Raw genomic sequence first — 25,302 nt, forward strand, 5'->3', positions numbered from 1 at the left:
AAATATACCTAGGCAGAATCGGTTGGGAGTTGTAAAAGACCATGAGTCTGTGTTGGTGTAGAGCAGGAAACACTTGTTAGACGCGACAGACGTGTTCGATTTTGTCGTTATCAAAACATAGAGTAACAATTGGAATTTTGTGTTCGTTGCTACGACTAATTAGCCGATTACCATGTGACTATGAGTAACAGTACTTTCCTTTCCTCTCCAAGTCCTAACCCCCTTGATAACCTAGGGTTTTCCCCTTGCCGAATCCCTTTTATATATAAGCCTGAAATGTTGCAAAGTTCCATTTTCATTGCCGGCGTAACATGGTGCTGTCACGCTCAGTTCAACTCGGTGACGGGACTGTGACACTAACACAAACGATTTGTAAAATATACCTAGGCCGAATCAGTTGGAAGTTGTAAAAGACCATGAGTTTGTGTTTGTGCAGAGCAGCAAACACATGGAAGTGGCAGACATGTCCGATCTTGTCGTTGTCAAAACATAGGGTAACATTTGGAATTTTGTGTTCGTTGCTACGGCTAATTACCCGATTACCATGTGACCATGAGTAAAAGTATTTTCCTTTCCTTTCCAAGTCCCAACCCCCTTGATAACCTAGGATTTTTCCCTCGCAAAATCCCCTTTATATATAAGCCTGAAATCTTGCAAAGTTCCATTTCCATTGCCGGTGTAACACGGTACTTTCATGGCTCAGTTCATCTCCCTGAGGGCCTATGTCACTAACACAAACGACGTGTAAAATATACCTAGGTTGAATCGGTTAGAAGTTGTAAAACACCACGAGTTTGTGTTTATGTAGAGCAGTAAACACCTGGATGTGGCAGACGTATCCGATCTTGTCGTTGTCAAAACATAGAGTAACATCTGGAATTTTGTGTTCGTTGCTACGACTAATTCCGTGATTACCATGTGACTGTGAGTACAAGTACTTTCCTTCCCTTTCCAAGTCCCAACCCCCTTGATAACCTAGCCTTTTCCCCTTGCCAAATACCCTATATATAAGCCCGAAATCTTGCAAGGTTCCATTTCCATTATCGGTGTAACATAGTACTTTCATGGCTCAGTTCACCTCCATGCCGGGCCTATGTTACTAGCACAAACAATTTGTAAAATATACCTGCCCTGAATTAGTTGGAAGTTGTAAAACACCACAAGTATGTGTTTGTGTAGAGCAGCAAAGACCTAGAAGTGGCAGATGTGTCCGGTCTTGTCGTTGTCAAAACATAGAGTGACATTTAGAATTTTGTGTTCATTGCTACGGCTATACATGATTACCATGTGACCGTGAGTAAAAGTACTCTCCTTTCCTCTCCAAGTCCCAGCCCAGTTGATAACCTAGGGTTTTTCCCTTGCAGCATCTCCATTATATATAAGCCAAAAATCTTGCAAAGTTCCAATTCAATTGTCGGCATAACACAGTACTCTCATGGCCCAGTTCACCTCCATGACGGGCCTATCTCATTAACACAAACGATTGTGAAATATACCTAGGCTGAATCGGTTAGAAGTTGTAAAAGACCACAAGTCCGTGTTTGTGTATTGCAACAAACACCTGGAAGTGGCAGACGTGTCCGATCTTGTTGTTGTCAAAACAGAAAGTAACATTTGGAATTTTGTGTTCGTTGCTACGACTAATTACCCGATTACCATATGACTGTGAGTAAAAATACTCCTTCCCTCTCCAAGTCCCAACCACCTTGATAACCTAAGTTTTTCTCATGCCAAATCCCGTTTATATATAAGCCCAAAATCTTGCAAAGTTCCATTTCCATTGCCGGTGTAACACGGTACTTTCATAGCTCAGTTCACCTCCATGACCGGCCTATGTCACTATCACAAACTTTTGTAAATACACCTAGGCTGAGCTGGTTGGAAGTTGTAAAAGACCAATAAAGCAGCAAACACCTGGAATTGGCAGATGTGTCTGATCTTGTTATTGTCAAAACATAGAGTAACATTTGGAATTTTGTGTTTGTTGCCACGGCTAATTACCTGATTACCATGTGACTATGAGTAAAAGTCTTTCCTCTCCAAGTCCCAACCCCCTTGATTACCTAGGGTTTTTCCCTTGCCGAAACCCCTTTATATATAAGCCCAAAATCTTGCAAAGTTCCAGTTTCATTGCCGGCGTAACATGGTACTGTCACGGCTCATTTCAACTCGGTGATGGGACTGTCTCACTAACAAAAGCGATCTATAAAATATATCTACGCTGAATCGGTTGGAAGTTGTAAAAGAACTCGAGTTTGTGCTAGTGTAGAGCAACAAACACATTGAAGTGGCACATGTGTCTGATCTTGTCATTGTCAAAACATAGAGTAACATTTGGATTTTTGTGTTCGCTGCTACAGCTAATTACCCGATTACCATGTGACTCTGAGTAAAAGTATTTTCCTTTCCTCTCCAAGTCCCAACGCCCTTGATAACCTAGGGTTTTTACCTTGCAAAATCCCTTTATATATAAGCCTGAAATCTTGCAAAGTTCCATTTCCATCACCGGTGTAACATGGTACGTTGATGCCTCAGTTCACCTCCGTAACGGGCCTATGTCACTAACACAAATGATCTGTAAAACATATCTAGGCTGAATCGATTGGAAGTTGTAAAGGACCATGAGTTTGTGTTTGTGATTGTTGTAAACACTTGGAAGTGGCAGACGTGTCTGATCTTGTCATTGTTAAAACATAAAGTAACATCTGGAATTTTGTGTTCGTTGCTACGACTAATTACCCGATTAAAATGTGTTTGTGAATAAAAGTACTTTCCTTTTCTCTCCAAGTCCCAACCCCCTTCATAACAACCTAGGTTTTTCCCTTGCCCAATCCCCTTTATATATAATCCCAAAATCTTGCAAAGTTCAGTTTCCATTGTCGATGTAACACGATACTTTCATGGCTCAGCCCACCTCCGTGCCGGGCCTATGTCACTAACACAAACAATCTGTAAAATGTACCTAGCCTGAATCGGTTGGAAGCTGTAAAAGACCACGTGTCTGTGTTTGTGTAGAGTAGCAAATACCTGGAAGTGGAAGACGTGTCCGATCTTGTCGTTGTCAAAACATAGAGTAACATTTGGAAATTTGTGTTCATTGCTACGACTAATTACGTGATTACCATGTGACTGTGATTGAAAGTACTTTCCTTTCCTCTCAAAGTCCCAACCCCCATTATAACCTAGGGGGTTTCCCTTGCCGAATCCCCTTTATATATAAGCTTGAAATCTTGCAAAGTTCCATTTCCTTTGCTGGCGTAACACGAGATTGTCACGGTTCAATTCACCTCCGTGACAGGACTATGTCACTAAAACAAACGATCTATAAAATATACCTAGGCTGAATCGGTTGCAAGTTGTAAAAGACCACGAGTCTGTGTTTGTGTAGAGCTGTAAACACCTGGATGTGGTAGACGTGTTTGATCTTATCATTGGCAAAACATAGAGTAACATTCAAAAATTTGTATTAGTTACCCGATTACCCTCCAAGTCCCAGCCCAGTTGATAACCTAGGGTTTTCCCTTGACGAATCCCCTTTATATATAAGCCAAAAATCTTGCAAAGTTCCATTCAATTGCTGGCATAACACGGTACTGTCATGGCTCAGTTCACCTCCGTGACGGGCCTATGTCACTAACACAAACGATCTGTAAAATATACCAAGGCTAAATCAGTTGGAAGTTGTAAAAGACCACAAGTTTGGGTTTATGTATTGCAAAAAACACCTAGAAGTGGCAGACGTGTCCGATCTTGTTGTTGTCAAAACATAGAGTAACATTTGGAATTTTTTGTTCGCTGCTACTGTTGGGAAACGTAGCATCCAATTTCAAAAAAATTCCTACGCTCACGCAAGATCTATCTAGGAGATGCATAGCAAAGAGAGGGGGAGAGTGTGTCCATGTACCCTCGTAGACCAAAAGCGGAAGCATTAGGTTAACGTGGTTGATGTAGTCGAACGTCTTCACGATCCAACCAATCCAAGTACCGAACGTACGACACCTCCGTGTTCAGCACACGTTCAGCTCGATGACATCCCTTGAACTCTTGATCCAGTAGAGGGTCGAGGGAGAGTTCCGTCAGCACGACGGCGTGGTGACGGTGTTGGTGTTGTGATCCGTGCAGGGCTTTGCCTAAGCACTATGACGCTATGATTGGAGGAGTAAACTGTGGAGGGGGGGGGGGCACCGCACACGGCTAAGAGAACAATTGGTGTGCCTTTGGGGTGCCCCCTGCCCACGTATATAAAGGAGGGGGGAGCCGGCATCCAGGAGGGGCGCGCCATGGGGGGAGTCTGAAGGAAATATGCCCTAGAGGCAATAATAAAGTTATTATTTATTTCCTCATATCATGATAAATGTTTATTATTCATGCTAGAATTGTATTAACCGGAAACATGATACATGTGTGAATACATAGACAAACTTAATGTCACTAGTATGCCTCTACTTGACTAGCTCATTAATCAAAGATGGTTGTGTTTCCTAACCATAGACATGAGTTGTCATTTGATTAACGGGATCACATCATTAGGAGAATGATGTGATTTACATGACCCATTCCGTTAGCTTAGCACTTGATCGTTTAGTATGTTGTTATTGCTTTCTTCATGACTTATACATGTTCCTACAACTATGAGATTATGCAACTCCTGTTTACCGGAGGAACACTTTGTGTGCTACCAAACGTCACAACGTAACTGGGTGATTATAAAGGAGCTCTACAGGTGTCTCCAAAGGTACATGTTGAGTTGGCGTATTTCGAGATTAGGTTTTGTCACTCCGATTGTCGGAGAGGTATCTCTGGGCCCTCTCAGTAATGCACATCACTATAAGCCTTGCAAGCAATGTAACTAATGAGTTAGTTACGGAATGATGCATTACATAACGAGTAAAGAGACTTGCCGGTAACGAGATTGAACTAGGTATTGAGATACCGACGATCGAATCTCGGGCAAGTAACATACCGATGACAAAGGGAACAACGTATGTTGTTATGCGGTTTGACCGATAAAGATCTTCGTAGAATATGTAGGAGCCAATATGAGCATCCAGGTTCCGCTATTGGTTATTGACCGGAAACGTGTCTTGGTCATGTCTACATAGTTCTCGAACCCGTAGGGTCCGCACGCTTAAGGTTTCGATGACATTTATATTATGAGTTTATGAGTTTTGATGTACCGAAGGTTGTTCGGAGTCCCAGATGTGATTACGGACATGACGAGGAGTCTCGAAATGGTCGAGACATGAAGATTGATATATCAGAATCCTATATTTGGATATTGGAAGTGTTCCGGCTGAAATCGGGATTTTACCGGAGTACCGGGAGGTTACCGGAACCCCCCGGGGGCTTAATGGGCCATAGTGGGCCTTAGTGGAGAAGAGGAGAGGAGGCAAGGGCTGGGCCGCGCGCCCCTCCCCCCTAGTCCGAATAGGACAAGGAGAGGGGGGCGGCGCCCCCCCTTTCCTTCCTCTCTCTCCCTCCTCTTTCCCCTTCTCCTAGTCCAACAAGGAAGGAGGGAGTCCTACTCCCGGTTGGGGTTGGACTCCCCCCTAGGGCGCGCCACCCCCTTGACCGGCCCCCTCCTCCATTCCTTTATATACGGGGGAGGGGGCACCCCATAGACACAACAATTGATCTCTTGATCTCTTAGCCGTGTGCGGTGCCCCCCCTCTACCATAGTCCTCGATAATATTGTAGCGGTGCTTAGGTGAAGCCCTGCGACGGTAGAACATCAAGATCGTCACCACGCCGTCGTGCTGACGGAACTCTTCCCCGAAATTCTGCTGGATCGGAGTCCGGGGATCGTCATCGAGCTGAACGTGTGCTAGAACTCAGAGGTGCCGTAGTTTTGGTGCTTGATAGGTCGGGCCGTGAAGATGTACGACTACATCAACCACGTTGTTCTAACGCTTCCGCTTTCCGTCTACGAGGGTACGTGGACAACACTCTCCCCTCTCGTTGCTATGCATCACCATGATCTTGCGTGTGTATAGGAATTTTTTTAAAATTACTACGTTCCTCAACAATGGCATCCGAGCCAGGTTTTATGCGTAGATGTCATATGCACGAGTAGAACACAAGTGAGTTGTGGGCGATATAAGTCATACTGCTTACCAGCATGTCATACTTTGGTTCAGCGTATTGTGAGATGAAGCGGCCCGGACTGACATTACGTGTACGCTTACACGAGATTGGTTTCACCGTTACGAGCACTCGTTGCTTAAAGGTGACCGGTGGGTGTCTGTCTCTCTCACTTTAGTTGAACCAAGTGTGGCTACGCCCGGTCCTTGCGAAGGTTAAAACAACACTAACTTGACAAACTATCGTTGTGGTTTTGATGCGTAGGTAAGAACGGTTCTTGCTCAGCCCGTAGCAGCCATGTAAAATTTGCAACAACAAAGTAGAGGATGTCTAACTTGTTTTTGCAGGGCATGTTGTGATGTGACACTACTAGGGAAAAGTCTAGCAGTAGCGCGGGTTTTGGGCCTCACAGTAGCGCGAGGACAGGCGCTACTAATAAGGCGCTACAACTAATGTATAGCAGTAGCACCTGTTGTCCCACGCTACTGCTATACATGAATAGTTGTAGCGCTGTTTAGAAAAGGGCGCTGCTGATATTATCTGCAACGATGTTTACCGGGAAGCGCTATTGGTAATGCGGCGCTACTGCTAAATTCCCCCCCTCGCTACTACTAGTTTTATTAGTTTTTTCCTACATATTTGTTTTTGTATTTGTTTTGTATTTGAATAGGCTTTATACAATAATCTTTAGCATATCATACACATACGAATGTAATCATAGCATATACATACAATTAGTCTCATCAAATCATGTCATCATCATAATCATCATCCAACACAAAGTGGTCTTTCGTCATCATCTCGAAAATAGCGATACAAGTCTTGATTACTTGCAAATACATCGTCATCCATCTAAACAATGGTATACGCGAGAAAGAGCTATCACTTTGAGTACATGAGTTCGTATCCCTCTCTCGCATTAGCGTGAACCTAAACTAACTACTGCCTGTCGCTCGGAAACCGGAAACCGGTACACCTGGGCCTGACACTCCGGCCACTTGTCGTATATATACTCCTGGCGTAGAACTTATTCACCATCGATGATCTATGCACCTGCATCGTCACATGAGTCGATGATATGCAACATATATAGTTGAGCAACAAAAAGAGACAGACTTGGCAAAAATAGAAACAACATATCATAAGCATAAATAACAAAGTTCATCGTACCCCAAAATGCCCTAACTAGAGTGATTTTCGCTAGTCGAGGAGGAGGACGGTTTAATTACATCACAAATAAAGTTTCACCATGCATAACTCAAAGTTTTGTCATACAGAAAGTATGGACTAAACGGACACATTGTCATATATCGACAATCACTCCAACATGTCGTTCCATCCATCCATGTCAGGGAGATAGTCCCCGAGCCTAGAAAGGCTTCAGGTCGAGACGCTGAGCGGCTACCCATGTTCGGACGTCTTCCCGCGACATTTGTCCTTCTTCATAGAACATCCCTGTTTTTCCGACGATCTCCTTCATGATGATTTGGGCAAGTTCGCGCTGGATGTGATAGAACTCGGCTTGAAGTCGATGATCCTCGATATCTCCTACATTCCTTGCCCATTGCAGAATATGGGCATCGCCGGATCTAGGTGACATGTGAAGGTTCTGGTGATCCCGTCTGTACTCCAGCATGTGGTGTAGGACATAGAATCCATCATTAAGAGAATCGTTCGGTTGCTGGATGCAGCAGAAGTCGGTCTTATGGCCGAAGGCGACCCTGCCGCCCCTTCTCTTATTGTCCCTAACCTCTCCACCCCTTGCTTGGTAGTAAAACATAGCACTGTCGAGAACATCCTTGATGTGGGTGTAATCCTTTTTGTGAATGTTCTTCGACGAGTCCAAGTAAAGAGTGTGGGAGAATCGGGGGTATAGTGTTGGGGAACGTTGCATAAAAAAAATTTCCTACGTTCACCAAGATCAATCTATGAGTTCATCTAGAAAAGAGAGAAGGGAGTGCATCTACATACCCTTGTAGATCGCGAGCGGAAGCGTTCAAGAGAACGAGGTTGAGGGAGTCGTACTCGTCGTGATCCAAATCACCGGAGATCCTAGCGCCGAACGGACGGCACCTCCGCGTTCAACACACGTACGGTCAGCGTGACGTCTCATCCTTCTTGATCCAGCAAGGGGGAAGGAGAGGTTGATGAAGATCCAGCAGCACGACGGCGTGGTGGTGGATGCAGCAGGGATCCCGGCAGGGCTTCGCCAAGCGTCTGCGGGAGGGAGAGGTGTAGCAAGGGGGAAGGGAGGCGCCAAGTGCAAGGGTGCGGCTGCCCTCCCTCCCTCCTCTATATATAGGGTCCCCGGGGGGGCGCCGGCCCTAGGAGATGGGATCTCCTAGGGGGGGCGGCGGCCAGGGGGGTGGCTTGCCCCCCAAGGCAAGTGGAGGCGCCCCCCACCCTAGGGTTTCCAACCCTAGGCGCAGGGGGGGCCAAGGGGGGCGCACCAGCCCAACAGGGGCTGGTTCCCCTCCCCACTTCAGCCCATGGGGCCCTCCTGGATAGGTGGCCCCACCCAATGGACCCCCGGGACCCTTCCGTTGGTCCCGGTACAATATCGGTGACCCCCGAAACTTTCCCGATGGCTGAAACTCGACTTCCCATATATAATTCTTTACCTCCGAACCATTCCGGAACTCCTCGTGACGTCCGGGATCTCATCCGGGACTCGGAACAACTTTCGGTTTGCGGCATACTTATATCTCTACAACCCTAGCATCACTGAACCTTAAGTGTGTAGACCCTACGGGTTCGGGAGACACGTAGACATGACCGAGACAGCTCTCCGACCAATAACCAACAGTGGGATCTGGATACCCACGTTGGCTCTCACATGCTCCTCGATGATCTCATCAGATGAACCACGATGTCGAGGATTCAAGCAACCCCGTATACAATTCCCTTTGTCAATCGGTATGTTACTTGCCCGAGATTTGATCGTCGGTATCCCAATACCTCGTTCAATCTTGTTACCGGCAAGTCACTTTACTCGTACCGTAATGCATGATCCTGTGACCAGACACTTGGTCACTTTGAGCTCATTATGATGATGCATTACCGAGTGGGCCCAGAGATACCTCTCCATCATACGGAGTGACAAATCCCAGTCTCGATCCGTGTCAACCCAACAGACACTTTCGGAGATACCCGTAGTATACCTTTATAGTCACTCAGTTACGTTGTGACGTTTGGTACACCCAAAGCACTCCTACAGTATCCGGGAGTTACACGATCTCATGGTCTAAGGAAAATATACTTGACATTGGAAAAGCTCTAGCAAACAAACTACACGATCTTGTGCTATGCTTAGGATTGGGTCTTGTCCATCACATCATTCTCCTAATGATGTGATCTCATTATCAATGACATCCAATGTCCATAGTCAGGAAACCATGACTATCTGTTGATCAACGAGCTAGTCAACTAGAGGCTCACTAGGGACATGTTGTGGTCTATGTATTCACACGTGTATTACGATTTTCGGATAATACAATTATAGCATGAATAAAAGACAATTATCATGAACAAGGAAATAATAATAATAATCCTTTTATTATTGCCTCTAGGGCATATTTCCAACATATAGGATGATGAGGACGGCGCGCCCGCCGCTGCACAAAATAAGTACACCTCAAATTACTTAGCCTCCACCGTGCAAATGAATGATTGAAATCGAAGGAAGGATAGCAGCACATATGACTTACATGGGATGATAAGGCACGAGAATCGCCCCCTTGTCCTTATTGGCGAGCATGAAATTGATGATGTATTCTCTCGCGTATACACGGTGCTCTGCGCAGACTCCCAAGAAGCCCTCATGCATGTAGTACGGGTCAGCGACACATATATGAGATATCTGCTCAAACCCGATGATGTAGTTCATGTGCAAGGCATAAAGGCGGACAAACGTAAAATCCAGCTTCTTCACGTGAAACATGTCGAATATGTAATCGAATCAGAGGAAGAACTTATCCGCGGGGAAGCTGTCGACGTATGACATTTGCCGCAGAACGTTAACCACATAGACTGGGTATCCTGGATCTGTCGAGGCGATGAGGCCTTTCTCTACCCGCAGCACATCGTCATGAAGTCTCCTTAGATCGCCGAATCTGGCATGTAGCACTATTGCAGGTAGGATTGGTTGACCGGGGATATGCCATTTATCCGCATCGGGGATATCTATACGGTCCTGAAGCCGAGGCTGCTGAGGCGGCTGGATCATAGAATCAACTTTTTTGCCTTTCCTTGCTCTCTTCCTAGACTTCTTTACTACCGGAAGGTCGTCCATAATATGTTGAGACGACAATTCAGGCACCGACTCATGACGCTCAAACCCTGAGGAGGCGCTAGTATAGACATACTGTTCAGCGCCACCGTCGTCCTCATCCTCATCCATGGCAACGTCATCAGCGACTAATGGAGCCTCCTCCTTACCTCGTCTTCTATCACCCAACCCGACACCCGACGCTAATTGGGTAGGTGGGGTGTTGATGTTCATACCTTGCCGAGGCTGCGTGCTTGTGGGTGTGCTCCCGACCGCCTTCAGACGAAGCAAACTCTTTGGCTACAATAGGACCCACCCATTGCAACAATCACCAAGCCGCCGCGGTGTCTCCTCCTCATCCACCAGTAGTATTGGAGGAGGCAAATTCTTGTGGCCCGGTTCGACACTGGCCACGGAAACCTTGAAGACGTTCGGGGGGATCGGCCGGCTGTGGAACAATGGTTCCTTCGGCTCCATTATCGTCGCCTTCCCCACGTCCACCTTCTGGTCGCTGATGGTGTACAATATGGTGCACGGGGTTTTGTCGGCCTGCAAGGAAAAGTCTGCGACATGAGACATCGGTTGATCGTCGGTAAGGCTAAAAAATTCGTCTGCCGCCCGGTAAACATCGTCGCAATCACTAGAACCCTGTCCTTCATTGTTGATAGCCATGTTTCCTATGATTAAATCTAGTCAATTAATTCTAGACCTAATAAAATGAATAATGACATAAAAAAGGCCTATTGTTTTGCAGGAATGTTGACTCCTTCCTGGTGCGGCAAATCTCCGGCACTCGATATGTCCTAGTTTGTAGCACAAGTCATGCCGAAATTCACGGAAAATTTTGGCATGACCTTTGCTAAAAAGTGGACAAATCGAGAACCTGAAATTTGCCGGAACAGAAATGAATCAACATTCCGGCAAAACATAGGCCACTCAGCATCATTCCCTGGAAACAGTGTTCAAATATCCCTCTTCGACACCGCAACACATGTCCAAATATACACGAGCAACCACATGTCCAAATTTCACAAGCTAATTCAAAAACAAAGTATAGAAGAAAATTCATTTAACTACTAATAGAACAAAATTCAGTTAACTTTAGTGCTCTATAATGATGAAAGGAAAAAAAATTCAGTTAACTACTAATTTCATTCATTTAGGTTATTCATTTAACATCACCTAATTAACCTACTGTACCACTACTACTAGCAGCACTACTAACCTAAGTAACCTAGCAAAACTCTAGTGCCCTAACTGAAAAACATCTAATTAACATCTACTAGTACCACTATTGCCCTAACCTAATTAGCATCTACTAGTATCACTATATACTATACAAGCAACATCTACCCTAATTAAACCCTACTGCCCTAACTAACTTTTGTTGTAAACCAATTTTTTTGCTCTAAACTAATTTTTGCTCTAACATCTACTACTTAACATCCTTTGCTCTAAACTAAATTTTTTGCTATAAACAAACTTTTGCTCTACTAATTTTTTCTCTAAAATGCAGAGAGAGAGGAGTCGGGGGGAGGGGTGGGGGACTTACGGAGAGGGGAGAGACGGTGGCAGGGAGGTGCTCGGTGACGGAGGCAGGGGCGGAGAGGGCGGGCTCGGGCACGGGCAACGGCGGTCCTGGGCGGGCTCGGGCGGCGATGAGGCGAAGGGCGCCGACGGTGACGTCGAGGGCGGCCTCGGGCGGCAGCAGTGAGGATGAGGGCGGCCTCAGGGGGAGACGGTGAGGTTGCGGGCGTCCACGCCGGCAGGAGATGGCGGCGAAGTGGGGCGACGGCGAATTGGGGAGACGGCGGCGAGGGCGAGGGATTTGGGGAAGAAGTGTGGTGGCCGGGGGCAGGGGGGACCGCTGTTTAAGTGAAACATAATGGTAGCGCGTTTCCGAAATGCGCTATAGCTAAGTTAGCTACAACGCATTTCCTGAAACCCGCTACTGCTATTCCTAAGTTAGCTAAGTTAGCAGTAGCGCTGGGCCAGTATACGCGCTACTGCTAGGTTGGGCTAGCCATGTGCGCCAAGTTCAAACATAGCAGCAGCATTTTTCGCTTGTACGCGCTACTGCTAAAGTCATAGCAGTGGCGTGGTTTATTTACGCGCGCTGCTACTAAGTAGCAGTAGCGTTTGATTTTGTACAGCGCTACTGGTAACATTCTGTGTATAAGGTTTTCCCTAGTAGTGTGATATGGTCAAGACGTGATGCTATATTTTATTGTATGAGATGATCATGTTTTGTAACCGAGTTATCGGCAACTGGCAGGAGCCATATGGTTGTCGCTTTATTGTATGAAATGCAAACGCCCTGTAATTGCTTTACTTTATCACTAAGCGGTAACGATAGTCGTAGAAGCAATAGATGGCGTAACGACAACGATGCTACGATGGATCAAGGTGCCGCGCCGGTGACGATGGTGATCACGATGGTGCTTCGGAGATGGAGATCACAAGCACAAGATGATGATGGCCATATCATATCACTTATATTGATTGCATGTGATGTTTATCCTTTATGCATCTTATCTTGCTTTGATTGACGGTAGCATTTTAAGATGATCTCTCACTAAATTATCAAGAAGTGTTCTCCCTGAGTATGCACCGTTGTGAAAGTTCTTCGTGCTGAAACACCACGTGATGATCGGGTGTGATAGGCTCTATGTTCAAATACAACGGGTGCAAAACAGTTGCACACGCGGAATACTTAGGTTAAACTTGACGAGCCTAACATATACAGATATGGCCTCGGAACACGGATACAAAAAGGTCGAACGTGAATCATATAGTAGATATGACCAACATAGTGATGTTCACCATTGAAACTACTCCATCTCACGTGATGATCGGACATGGTTTAGTTGATTTGGATCACGTGATCACTTAGATGACTAGAGATATGTCTGTCTAAGTGGGAGTTCTTAAGTAATATGATTAATTGAACTTAAATTTATCATGAACTTAGTACGTGATAGTATTTTGCTTGTCTATGTTTGTTGTAGATAGATGAATCGTGCTGTTGTTCCGTTGAATTTTAATGCGTTCCTTGAGAAAGCTAAGTTGGAAGATAATGGTAGCAATTACACGTACTGGGTCCGTAACTTGAGGACTATCCTCATTGCTGCACAGAAGAATTACGTCCTGGAAGCACCGCTGGGTGCCAGGCTTGCTGCAGATGCAACTAACGACGTTAAGAACGTCTGGTAGAGCAAAGCTGATGACTACTCGATAGTTTAGTGTGCCATGCTTTACGGCTTGGAACCGGGTCTTCAACGATGTTTTGAACGCCATGGAGCATATGAGATGTTCCAGGAGTTGAAGTTAATATTTCAAGAAAATGCCCAGATTGAGAGATATGAAGTCTCCAATAAGTTCTATAGCTGTAAGATGGAGGAGAATAGTTCTGTCAGTGAACATATACTCAAAATGTCTGGGTATAATAATCACTTGATTCAACTGGGAGTTAATCTTCCTGATGATAGTGTCATTGACAGAATTCTTCAATCACTGCCACCAAGCTACAAGAGCTTTGTTATGAACTATAATATGCAAGGGATGGACAAGAATATTCCCGAGCTCTTCGCAATGCTAAAAGCTGTGGAGGTAGAAATCAAGAAGGAGCATCAACTGTTGATGGTCAATAAGACCACCAGTTTCAAGAAAAAGGGCAAAGGGAAGAAGAAGGGAACTTCAAGAAGAACATCAAACAAGTTGCTGCTCAAGAGAAGAAACCCAAGTCTGGACCTAAGCCTGAGACTGAGTGCTTCTACTGCAAGCAGACTGGACACTGGAAGCGGAACTGCCCCAAGTATTTGGCGGATAAGAAGGATGGCAAAGTGAACAAAGGTATATGTGATATACATGTTATTGATGTGTACCTTACTAATGCTCGTAGTAGCACCTGGGTATTTGATACTGGTTCTGTTGCTAATATTTGCAACTCAAAACAGGGACTATGGATTAAGCAAAGATTGGCTAAGGATGAGGTGACGATGCGCGTGGGAAATGGTTCCAAAGTCGATGTGATCACAGTCGGCACGCTACCTCTACATCTACCATCGAGATTAGTTTTAGACCTGAATAATTGTTATTTGGTGCCAGCGTTGAGCATGAACATTATATATGGATCTTGTTTGATGCGAGACGATTATTCATTTAAATCTGAGAATAATGGTTTATTTATATGAGTAATATCTTTTATGGTCATGCACCCTTGAAGAGTGGTCTATTTTTATTAAATCACGATAGTAGTGATACACATATTCATAATGTTGAAGCCAAAAATTGCAGAGTTGATAATGATAGTGCAACTTATTTGTGGCACTGCCGTTTGGGTCATATTGGTGTAAAGTGCATGAAGAAACTCCATACTGATGGACTTCTGGAATCACTTGATTATGAATCACTTGGTACTTGCGAACCGTGCCTCATGGGTAAGATGACAAAAACGCCGTTCTCCGGAACTATGGAGCGAGCAACTGATTTGTTGGAAATCATACATACTGATGTATGTGGTCCGATGAATATTGAGGCTCGCGGCGGGTATCGTTATATTCTCACCTTCACAGATGATTTGAGCAGATATGGGTATATCTACTTGATGAAACTCAAGTCTGAAACATTTGAAAAGTTCAAAGAATTTCAGAGTGAAGTGGAAAATCATCGTAACAAGAAAATAAAATTTCTACGATCTGATCATGGAGGAGAATATTTGAGTTACGAGTTTGGTTTACATTTGAAGCAATGCGGAATAGTTTCGCAACTCACGCCACCCGGAACACCACAACGAAATGGTGTGTCCGAACGTCGTAATCGTACTTTACTAGATATGGTGCGATCTATGATGTCTCTTACTAATTTACCGCTATCATTTTGGGGTTATGCTTTAGAGACGGCCGCATCCACGTTAAATAGGGCACCATCAAAATCCGTTGAGACGACGCCTTATGTACTATGGTTTGGCAAGAAACCAAAGTTGTCGTTGCTGAAAGTTTGGGGCTGCGATGCTTATGTGAAGAAACTTCAACCAGATAAGCTCGAACCCAAATCGGAGAAATGTGTCTTCATATGATACCCAAAAGAGACTATAGGGTACACCTTCTATCATAGATCCGAGGGCAAGATTTTTGTTGCTAAATTCGGGTCCTTTCTAGAGAAGGAGTTTCTCTCAAAAGAAGTGAGTGGGAGGAAAGTAGAACTTGATGAGGTAACTGTACCTGCTCCCTTATTGGAAAGTAGTTCATCACAAGAACCGATTCCTGTGACAACTACACCAAACAGTGAGGAAGCTAATGATATTGATCATGAAACTTCAGATCAAGTTACTACCGAACCTCGTAGGTCTACCAGAGTAAGATCCGCACCAGAGTGGTACGGTAATCCTATTCTGGAAGTCATGTTACTTGACCATGGCGAACCTACGAACTATGAGGAAGCGATGATGAGCCCATATTCCGCAAAATGGCTTGAGGCCATGAAATCTGAGATGGGATCCATGTATGAGAACAAAGTATGGACTTTGGTTGACTTGCCCGATGATCGCCAAGCCATCGAGAATAAATGGATCTTCAAGAAGAAGACTGACGCTGATGGAAATATAACCATCTACAAAGCTCGACTTGTTGCAAAAGGTTTTCGACAAGTTCAAGGGGTTGACTACGATGAGACTTTCTCACCCGTAGCGATGCTTAAGTCTGTCCGAATCATGTTAGCAATTGCCGCATTTTATGATTATGAAATTTGGCAAATGGATGTCAAAACTGCATTCCTGAATGGATTTCTGGAAGAAGAGTTGTATATGATGCAGCCGGAAGGTTTTGTCGATCCAAAAGGTGCTAACAAAGTATGCAAGCTCCAGCGATCCATTTATGGACTGGTGCAAGCATCTCGGAGTTGGAATAAACGCTTTGATAGTGTGATCAAAGCATATGGTTTTATACAGACTTTTGGAGAAGCCTGTATTTACACGAAAGTGAGTGGGAGCTCTGTAGCATTTCTGATATTATATGTAGATGACATATTGTTAATTGGAAATGATATAGAATTTCTGGATAGCATAAAGGGATACTTGAATAAAAGTTTTTCGATGAAAGACCTCGGTGAAGCTGCTTACATATTGGGCATCAAGATCTATAGAGATAGATCAAGACGCTTGATTGGACTTTCACAAAGCACATACCTTGATAAAGTTTTGAAAAAGTTCAAAATGGATCAGGCAAAGAAAGGATTCTTGCCTGTATTACAAGGTGTGAAGTTGAGTCAAACTCAATGCCCGACCACAACAGAAGATAGAGAGAAAATGAAAGATGTTCCCTATGCTTTAGCCATAGGCTCTATCATGTATGCAATGCTGTGTACCATACCTGATGTATGCTTAGCAATAAGTTTGGCAGGGAGGTACCAAAGTAATCCAGAAGTGGATAATTGGACATCGGTCAAGAATATCCTAAAATACCTGAAAAGGACTAAGGATATGTTTCTCGTTTATGGAGGTGACAAAGAGCTAGTCGTAAATGATTACGTCGATGCAAGCTTTGACACTGATCCGGACGATTCTAAATCGCAAACCGGATACGTGTTTATATTGAACGGTGGAGCTGTCAGCTGGTGCATTTCTAAACAAAGCGTCGTGGCGGGATCTACATGTGAAGCGGAGTACATAGCTGCTTCGGAAGCAGCAAATGAAGGAGTCTGGATGTAAGAGTTCATTTCCGATCTAGGTGTCATACCTAGTGCATCGGGACCAATGAAGAGCTTCTGTGACACTACTGGTGCAATTGTCTTGGCAAAGAAATCCAGATTTCACAAGAGGACCAAGCACATCAAGAGACGCTTCAATTCCATCCGGGACCAAGTCCAGGTGGGAGACATAGAGATTTGCAAGATACATACGGATCTGAATGTTGCAGACCCGTTTACTAAGCCTCTTCCACGAGCAAAACATGATCAGCACCAAGACTCCATGGGTGTTAGAATCATTACAATGTAATCTAGATTATTGACTATAGTGCAAGTTAATACAATTCTAGCATGAATAATAAACATTTATCATGATATAAGGAAATATAAATAACAACTTTATTATTGCCTCTAGGGCATATTTCCTTTAGCTACGGCTAATTACCCGATTACCATGTGAGCGTGAGTAAAAGTATTTCCTCTCCAAGTCCCTACCCCCTTGATTACCTAGGGTTTTTCCTTGCTGATTCCCCTTTATATATAAGCCCAAATCTTGCAAAGTTTCATTTCCATTGCCGGTGTGACATGATACTGTCACAACTCAGCTCACCTCCGTGACGGGCCTATGTCAATAACACGAACAATCTATAAAATACACCTAGGTTGAATCGGTTAGAAGTTGTAAATCACCACGAGTTTGTTGTGTCTGTGTAGAGCAGTAAACACCTAGAAGTGGCAGACGTGTCTGATCTTGTCGTTGTCAAAATATAGAGTAACATCTACGACTAATTACCCGATTACCATGTGACCGTGAGCAAAAGGTACTTTCCTTTCCTCTCCAAGTCCCAACCCCCTTGATAACCTAGGGTTTTCCCCTTCCCAAATACCCTTTTCATATAAGGCCGAAATCTTGCAAAGTTCCATTTCCATTGTCGGTGTAACACGGTACTTTCATGGCTCAGTTCATCTCTGTGCCGGGCCTATGTGACTAGCACAAACAATCTGTAAAAATATACCTAGGTTGAATCGGTTGGAAGTTGTAAAACACCACGAGTCTGTGTTTGTGTAGAGCAACAAACACCTAGAAGTGGCAGATGTCTCCGATCTTTTAGTTGTCAAAACAGAGTAACATTTGAAATATTGCGTTCGTTGCTACGACTATTACCCAATTACCATGTGACTGTGATTAAAAGTACTTTTCTTTCTCCTCAAAGTCCCAATCCCTGTGATAACCTAGGGTTATCCCCTTGCCAAACCACCTTTATATATAAGCCCAAAATCTCGCAAAGTTCCATTTTCATTGCCCGCGTAACACTGTATTGTCACGTCTCAGTTTACCTCCGTGATGGGCTTGTGTCACTAACACAAGCGACATAAAATATACCTAGGGTGAATCGGTTGCAAGTTATAACAGACCACGAGTCTGTGTTTGTGCAGAGCAACAAACACCTAGATGTGGCAGGCGTGTCTGATCTTGTCATTGTCAAAATAGAGTAACATTTGGAATATTGTGTTCGTTGCTACCGCTAATTACCCGATTACCATGTGAATGTGAGTAAACATACTTTTCTTTTCTTTCCTCTCCAAGTCCCAATCCCTATGATAACCTAGGGTTATCCCCTTGCCAAACAACCTTTATATATAAGCCCAAAATCTTGCAAAGTTCCATTTTTATTGCCGTGTAACACTGTGTTGTCATGTCTCAGTTTACCTTCGTGATGGGCTTGTGTCACTAAGACAAATGATACGTAAAATATACCTAGGATGAATCAGTTGCAAGTTGTAACAGACCACGAGTCTGTGTGTGTGTGCAGAGCAGCAAACACCTGGATGTGGCAGACGTGTCTGATCTTGTCGTTGTCAAAACATAAAGTAATATTTGGAATTTTGTGTTCGTTGCTACGACTAATATACCCAATTACCATGTGACCGTGAGTAAAAGTACTTTCCTTTCCTCTCCAAGTCCCAACCCCTTGATAACTTAGGGTTTTTCCCTTGCCGAATCCCCTTTATATATAAGCCCGAAATATTGCAAAGTTCCATTTCAATTGCCAATGTAACACGGTACTGTCATGGCTCAGTTCACCTTTGTGACGGGCCTATACCACTAAACACAAACGATCTGGAAAATATACCTAGGCTGAATCGGTTGGAAGTTTGAAAAGACCACGAGTCTTTGTTTGTGTAGATTAGGAAACACTTGGAAGTGACAGATGTGTGCTATCCTATCGTTGTCAAAACATAGAGTAACATTTGAAACTTTGTGTTCGTTGCTATGCTAATTACCCGATTACCATGTGATTGTGAGTAAAAGTACTATTTTTCCTCTCCAAGTCCCAACCCCTTGATAACCTAAGGGTTTTCCCTTGCCGAATCCCCTTTACATATAAGCCCAAAATCTCGCAAAGTTTTATTTCCATTGCCGATGTAACATGGTATTGTCACAACTCAGTTCACGTCCATGAGGGGCCTGTGTCACTAACACAAACAATCTGGCAAGAAAGTCGAAACACTGCGACTCCTTCGATGATCATGGTACTTGGATTTGTTTGTGAGTGCTGGGGTGCTAAGTACTTGAATTATGTAATGCCATGACTTTTTTTGTTGCCTTCTGTTGGAATTTATTACAAACCTTCCTTCTTAAGGGCATGGCCGATGCATAGCCCCAGGGTGATGCCGCGTACGCCACGTAGGATCGAATGCAAGGAAAAGTAGGTTCGGATGGAGCAGCGGGATCCTCAGCAGGATGCGAGTGTTTGGGGAGAAAAAGTGTGGTCCAGTGCATAAAGCTAAAAAGGTTGAAGTGTAGAGCAGAGATGCATGTGCAGTGGGAGTCTTTATTTTTTATTCTTTGATGAAGCCCACTAGTGGTAGCTTGCATTGAAAGAGAAAAAAAAATCAACGTATATGTCTCGAGCTATTTTTTATATGCCCTAATTAATGTACGGTAATGATAACTCCCGGGAGTTATGCATGGCAACCCGAACGGGTTTAGATGGCAAGTTTAGTTTGCGTGAGATTAGGAAAACATGGCAATTTTCTGACAAAAAAACGAAAAAGGACAAAATTGCTATCCCTATGAACTAAAGTTGCCATCTCCTATGAACTAAAATTACCATGTAAAAACGTTCGGGACGAAATGCTCAAAATCCGAACGTTCGGGAGTTATTGGATTCCTTAATGTAATGACAAGCCTTTTGCCTTGTTTTTTTAAAGACAGTTTCATCATTTCTTTCCATACCGCTTGAGCATCCTCTCTGTCCTCCGGAAACCAGGACTCCTCACCCTTACCACTCGCCGCTTCTCCCACCTCCTCCGCCGCCGCAATGGCAGGGGAAAGCACGGCAGCCACCCCATCGCGCGCATGCGCACCCTCCCCGGCGCCGGCAGACGCACTCCTACCCACCCTGCCATCCGCCCAGCGTCCCGAGCAACGCGACCTTGGGACTGGGAGGATCATATGGGCGGTGATAAGATGGACTGGAGGGTGCGCGGCGAGGCGGAGCCCGGAGTCGCCGTGCCTGGCGTATGGCGGCGAGGTAAGAGGCTAAAACCCTAGAATTTTGGTAGTACTACTACCTATATCTGAATCTGCTACTCGCCCTTCTTCTAAAAAAAATCTGCTACTACTAGTTTCCTCTGCAGTTCCGCTTGTGGATGGCCCTCCTCCTAGCTGGATGGCAGGGACAATGGATGATCATCTACTGCCCTCTTTTTTACCATCTTGGTAGACCGGGCATAATATTTGGTTATTGTTTAGGTTCAGGCATCGACTGAACTTGGTGAATCCGAACTAGCTGACGAGAAGATAAGTACTACTCGTAGGCCTGAATACTTTCATCTGAACTTTCAGGTGGCCTGTCACCTGTCAGGTGGTGAAATCAATCAATTATACCCATGAGCAATGGTCTGCATGATAATATTTCATATTTGGTTTTGGCACCAATGTACTCCCTCCGTTCCAAAATAGATGACCCAACTTTGTACTAACTTCAGTACAAAGTTAGTACAAAGTTGGGTCATCTATTGTACAAAGTTAGTACAAAGTTGGGTCATCTATTTTGGAACGGAGGAGTATATATGTACAGACAAGAGCTAGCAATTCAAAGCATGACGAAAAGGGTTTCCCCCACTTTATATTATAAAGCAACCAGCACAACAACGATCATACAGAACAAAAGTTCAGAAAGGAAATGAGATGGAAAGGGGAAAATGATAGTAACAGGGAATATGGTCGTGCTCATTTTAATGGGACAAATATCTCTTTGACCACGGGGGAGTGCCCAACTACAAGTCCACATCAGCACATCTTAGCTGAAGCCTGAGGCAGGCTTTTGTGGCTGTGAGTCTTGACTAGATCACCTTCTAGGCTTCCACTACAGAAACTAGACCATAATGAGAAGAAAACGATGCCCCAGTATTGCCCTACAAAAAGAGTACCAGAGAACCACGGGCAAGTGTTTGCTGGTGGCTACCATTCTTAGTCTCCCCCTTGGTTTGAACGTGTTGATAAATAGGCATAGGAGCCCTGCGTTTCTTTCTGAAGATCGATGGCGGAGTTGCTTCCCTTTCCTCTCGTGCCATGGCTCCTCCTCACATGCTTCTCTCCATTCTTTGTTCATTCTATGGAATCGAGTACCTCCAGCTGCTCAAGTTCCAATATCTCCATCCCTTATCCTTTTGGTGTCTATGGGCAGAGCCCCTCCCCGGCTGAAGGGTTTGAGATCACATGTGGTTCATCTGGTCCTATGCTTCCCATAGGCAACAACTCAATTAGCATCCTCAACATCTCCCTGCTGGATGGTTATGTGACCATCCTGGCTAGTGCCGCCTCCCGTTCCCGGCATTGCGGAGGTGACTTTGCTAGCTTCAGCCTTGAGGGGACAAGCTTCACCTTCTCCGATACAAGGAACAAGTTGACAGCCGTCGGCTGTAATATGGTGGCCATGCTGTTGAATGGCACCAGCGATTACAGCGGTGGCTGCGCTTCTTTTTGCTCTACAAGCAATAGCATCGTCGATGGTGCTTGCTCTGGCGTGGCTTGCTGCCAAGCACCGGTGCCAAAGGGTTTGAAGAAGCTGTCTTTGAATTTCACGAACATAAATGCCAGCCTAAGCAAGTATACTTTAGCATGTGCTGAGGCGTTCATCGTGGAGCAGAACTCCTACGCTTTCGCTGCTGCCTACCTGAAGGTCCTGAACAACTCAAATAATAGCCCTCCTCAATACCGGCCTGTTGTTCTTGAGTGGTCCATAGATGGTGGCAGCTGTGAGGAGGCAAACCGCTCTGCATCATATGCTTGCAAGGAGAATTCTTACTGCTATAGCTCGTCCAATGGGATTGGATATCGCTGTAATTGTACCGAAGGATTTCTGGGGAACCCATACCTGCAAGGGCCTGGTGGATGCCAAGGTAATGAACACGTCCCCTGCTTATATTTTCTGGGTTTTCTTGTTACCTTTGTTTGTGTTTTTCAACTTTAATGGCAAGAGCTATGCATATCTGATATCTGTTTTGTTTCATGTGACTGTCGGCAAGATACTGATGAGTGCTCCACTGTAAAGCCATGCACGCATACCTGCATCAACACGAAGGGCAGCTTCAACTGTGTGTGCCCATCAGGGATGAATGGTGATGGCCGGAAGGAGGGAAGTGGCTGCAGTGGAATTGGCACGCTGCAGATTTCAATAGGCAAGTTTATGCAGATTTCAGGGATGAATGTTGAGTTAGATTAATGTTTGACCAAATAAATAATTCTCCAAGTTTTGTTGTGTGCCTTTGCAGTTGTGGGACTAGCTCTGCTACTGCTTCTCCTTGTTCTCGGTTTCTGGACTCACTGTCTTGTTAAGAGGAGAAAGCTTGCGAAGAAAAGACAGAGATATTTTATGCAGAATGGTGGCGTGTTACTGAAGCAGCAAATGCTTTCTCGGAGAGCACCGCTGCGGATATTTACCTCAGCTGAGCTTGACAAAGCAACCAACAAATTCAGTGATAGCAATATTGTTGGTAGAGGTGGATTCGGGACTGTCTACAAAGGTGTACTATCAGATCAAATGGTTGTAGCAGTCAAAAGGTCGCAGCGAGTTGATCAGAGCCAGGTGGAACAATTTGTCAATGAGCTGGTCATTCTTTCACAAGTGACCCACAAGAACGTGGTTCAGCTACTAGGCTGTTGTCTTGAGGCAGAAGTTCCCTTATTGGTGTATGAATTCATCTCCAATGGTGCCCTTTTTCATCATCTCCACAATACATCAATCCCAATGTCATGGGAGGACCGCCTAAGGATTGCAGTTGAAACCGCATCGGCACTTGCATACTTGCACTTGGCTGCAAAGACGCCAATCGTTCACAGAGACGTCAAGTCATCGAACATTCTTCTTGATTCGAGCTTCACCGCAAAGGTGTCTGATTTCGGCGCGTCAAGGCCACTACCCCCAAATCAGACCCATGTGACGACCTTAGTGCAGGGCACGCTAGGGTACATGGACCCTGAGTACTTCCAGACAAGCCAACTGACCGAGAAAAGTGACGTTTACAGCTTTGGCGTGGTACTTATTGAGCTTTTGACAAGGGAGAAACCAATATCAGATGGTCTGGTCGACGAGGTTAGAAGTCTAGCAATGCATTTTAGCACGTTATTCCACCAGAACCAGTTGCTGAAGATTGTGGACTCTCAAGTGGCTGAGGAAGCTGGGATGAGACATGTCAAAACAGTCGCGCAGTTGGCTTTGCGATGCTTGAGGTCGAGAGGTGAAGAGAGGCCGAGGATGATTGAGGTTGCGGTTGAACTTGAAGCTCTGAGAAGACTGATGAAACAACACTCTGTCCTGAAGAGTGAAGAAGAAGAGCCTCTGCTTCCTCTGCTTCGAGACTTGAGTTGCCACGGGGAGATGAATTTCGATGCGCAGTTGAGTTCGAGCCATGATGGAATTGCCAAGGATGAAAGTATGGAGATCATTCTACTCCCATCCGGCGATCTCTCATGTTAGGTCTTTCATAATTATCTGTTCCATTTGTGGTTATCTGGCAGCCAGGTTGAAACCCAGAGTAGGTTTATTATATCAGTAAGTGTTGGTTGCTTTTTTCTTTTCTTTTCGTATCTCTGTTCAGCCCAACTTATCGACCCATTTGTAGGTCAAGAAATGACTGCTAAATTTTCGCACTCGGATTTGACCAAAACTTCAGATACAAATCATAATCGCCTTTGTATTCGACCATTGTTCATTCTGAAGTCTTTCGCTTGCATAAATACGTCGTGGAGCTTAGATAGTAGTCCCTCCGTCCCGAATTAGTGGACTCAGATTTGTTTAGACAAATCTGAGTCCACTAATTGGTAATAAAATTTATGCTATGTGTTTGCTACCTTATCTAGCATTCAACTTTTACTCCGGAAGAGATAGGCTGCAATCCCAATAGGGATTAGTTCCACTACAGGAAAATTATTATTATCCCTGCCACTTAGAAACCATCTGGTTAATCCATGCCATTTAGTGGTCATCTGGTTAATCCATGCCAAGGATGGATTTAATCTCCATGTTTATTTTTTATAAGAATCTCCACATTTATAATCTCACATATGTATTGGAGCACAATCAACTGTAAATTTTCAAATTCAGAGCCATGAAACAAAGCAAACTTGGCAGTTGTTCGTGACTAAAACAGAAGATCCAAATAAAACACCGGGATATGGCATACAATTATTTGTCTGACACCTCGATCAAGCTCCCTGAAAAACACATTTCCTGTAGATGAAGAGCAGCCAGTCCGCATCTGCAAACCAACGTACATCATGGATTATCCGAAACTACTTGTACAGGAGATGAGGTGAATTACTAATGATATATTCAAGGCGTTTTCCTTTTTTTTTGCCGGAATATATATTCAAGGTGTTAGCATGGATACTAGAAGAAATGCTTCAAGCTCAGATAATCAGTGGAACGGAGGGAGTATGTTATATTGCAATGAATAAACATTTTCATTCAACGAGGGCTGGCAGTTGGCACTATCATGACAGAGGCGGCGACGAGCGGACGACCGAGAGAAGACGGCACCAACGACTGGACCTGGTCCGCCGGTGGCTTTTGGGCTTTGCTTCGCAGGAGGGGCGACATGACAATGGTATTCCAGCTTCCATGTTGCCCTGTCGTCTTCGGTGGCTGTGGAAAATGAATGGATGGCTTGACCATGACTCTCATACCAGCGTTTGTAACACGAGTCCAGGAGACCAAGACGTAGTGTACCAGGATGATGATGATGGGAAAATATCACGC

General features: G+C 44.6%; 1 protein-coding gene across 1 annotated transcript; it reads left to right on the plus strand.

The window, feature by feature from the left end:
- The first annotated feature begins 21,114 nt into the window (after positions 1 to 21,114).
- On the plus strand, positions 21,115 to 24,297 carry LOC119365523 (wall-associated receptor kinase 2-like). Its single transcript, XM_037631161.1, has 3 exons — positions 21,115 to 22,444; positions 22,571 to 22,723; positions 22,817 to 24,297. The coding sequence occupies exons 1-3, from the start codon at positions 21,583 to 21,585 to the stop codon at positions 24,019 to 24,021; spliced, it is 2,220 nt and encodes a 739-aa protein (XP_037487058.1). The 5' UTR covers positions 21,115 to 21,582; the 3' UTR covers positions 24,022 to 24,297.
- The last annotated feature ends 1,005 nt before the right edge of the window (positions 24,298 to 25,302 follow it).

This window comes from Triticum dicoccoides, chromosome 2B, assembly GCF_002162155.2.
Source record: "Triticum dicoccoides isolate Atlit2015 ecotype Zavitan chromosome 2B, WEW_v2.0, whole genome shotgun sequence".
Taxonomy (NCBI): Eukaryota; Viridiplantae; Streptophyta; class Magnoliopsida; order Poales; family Poaceae; genus Triticum; species Triticum dicoccoides.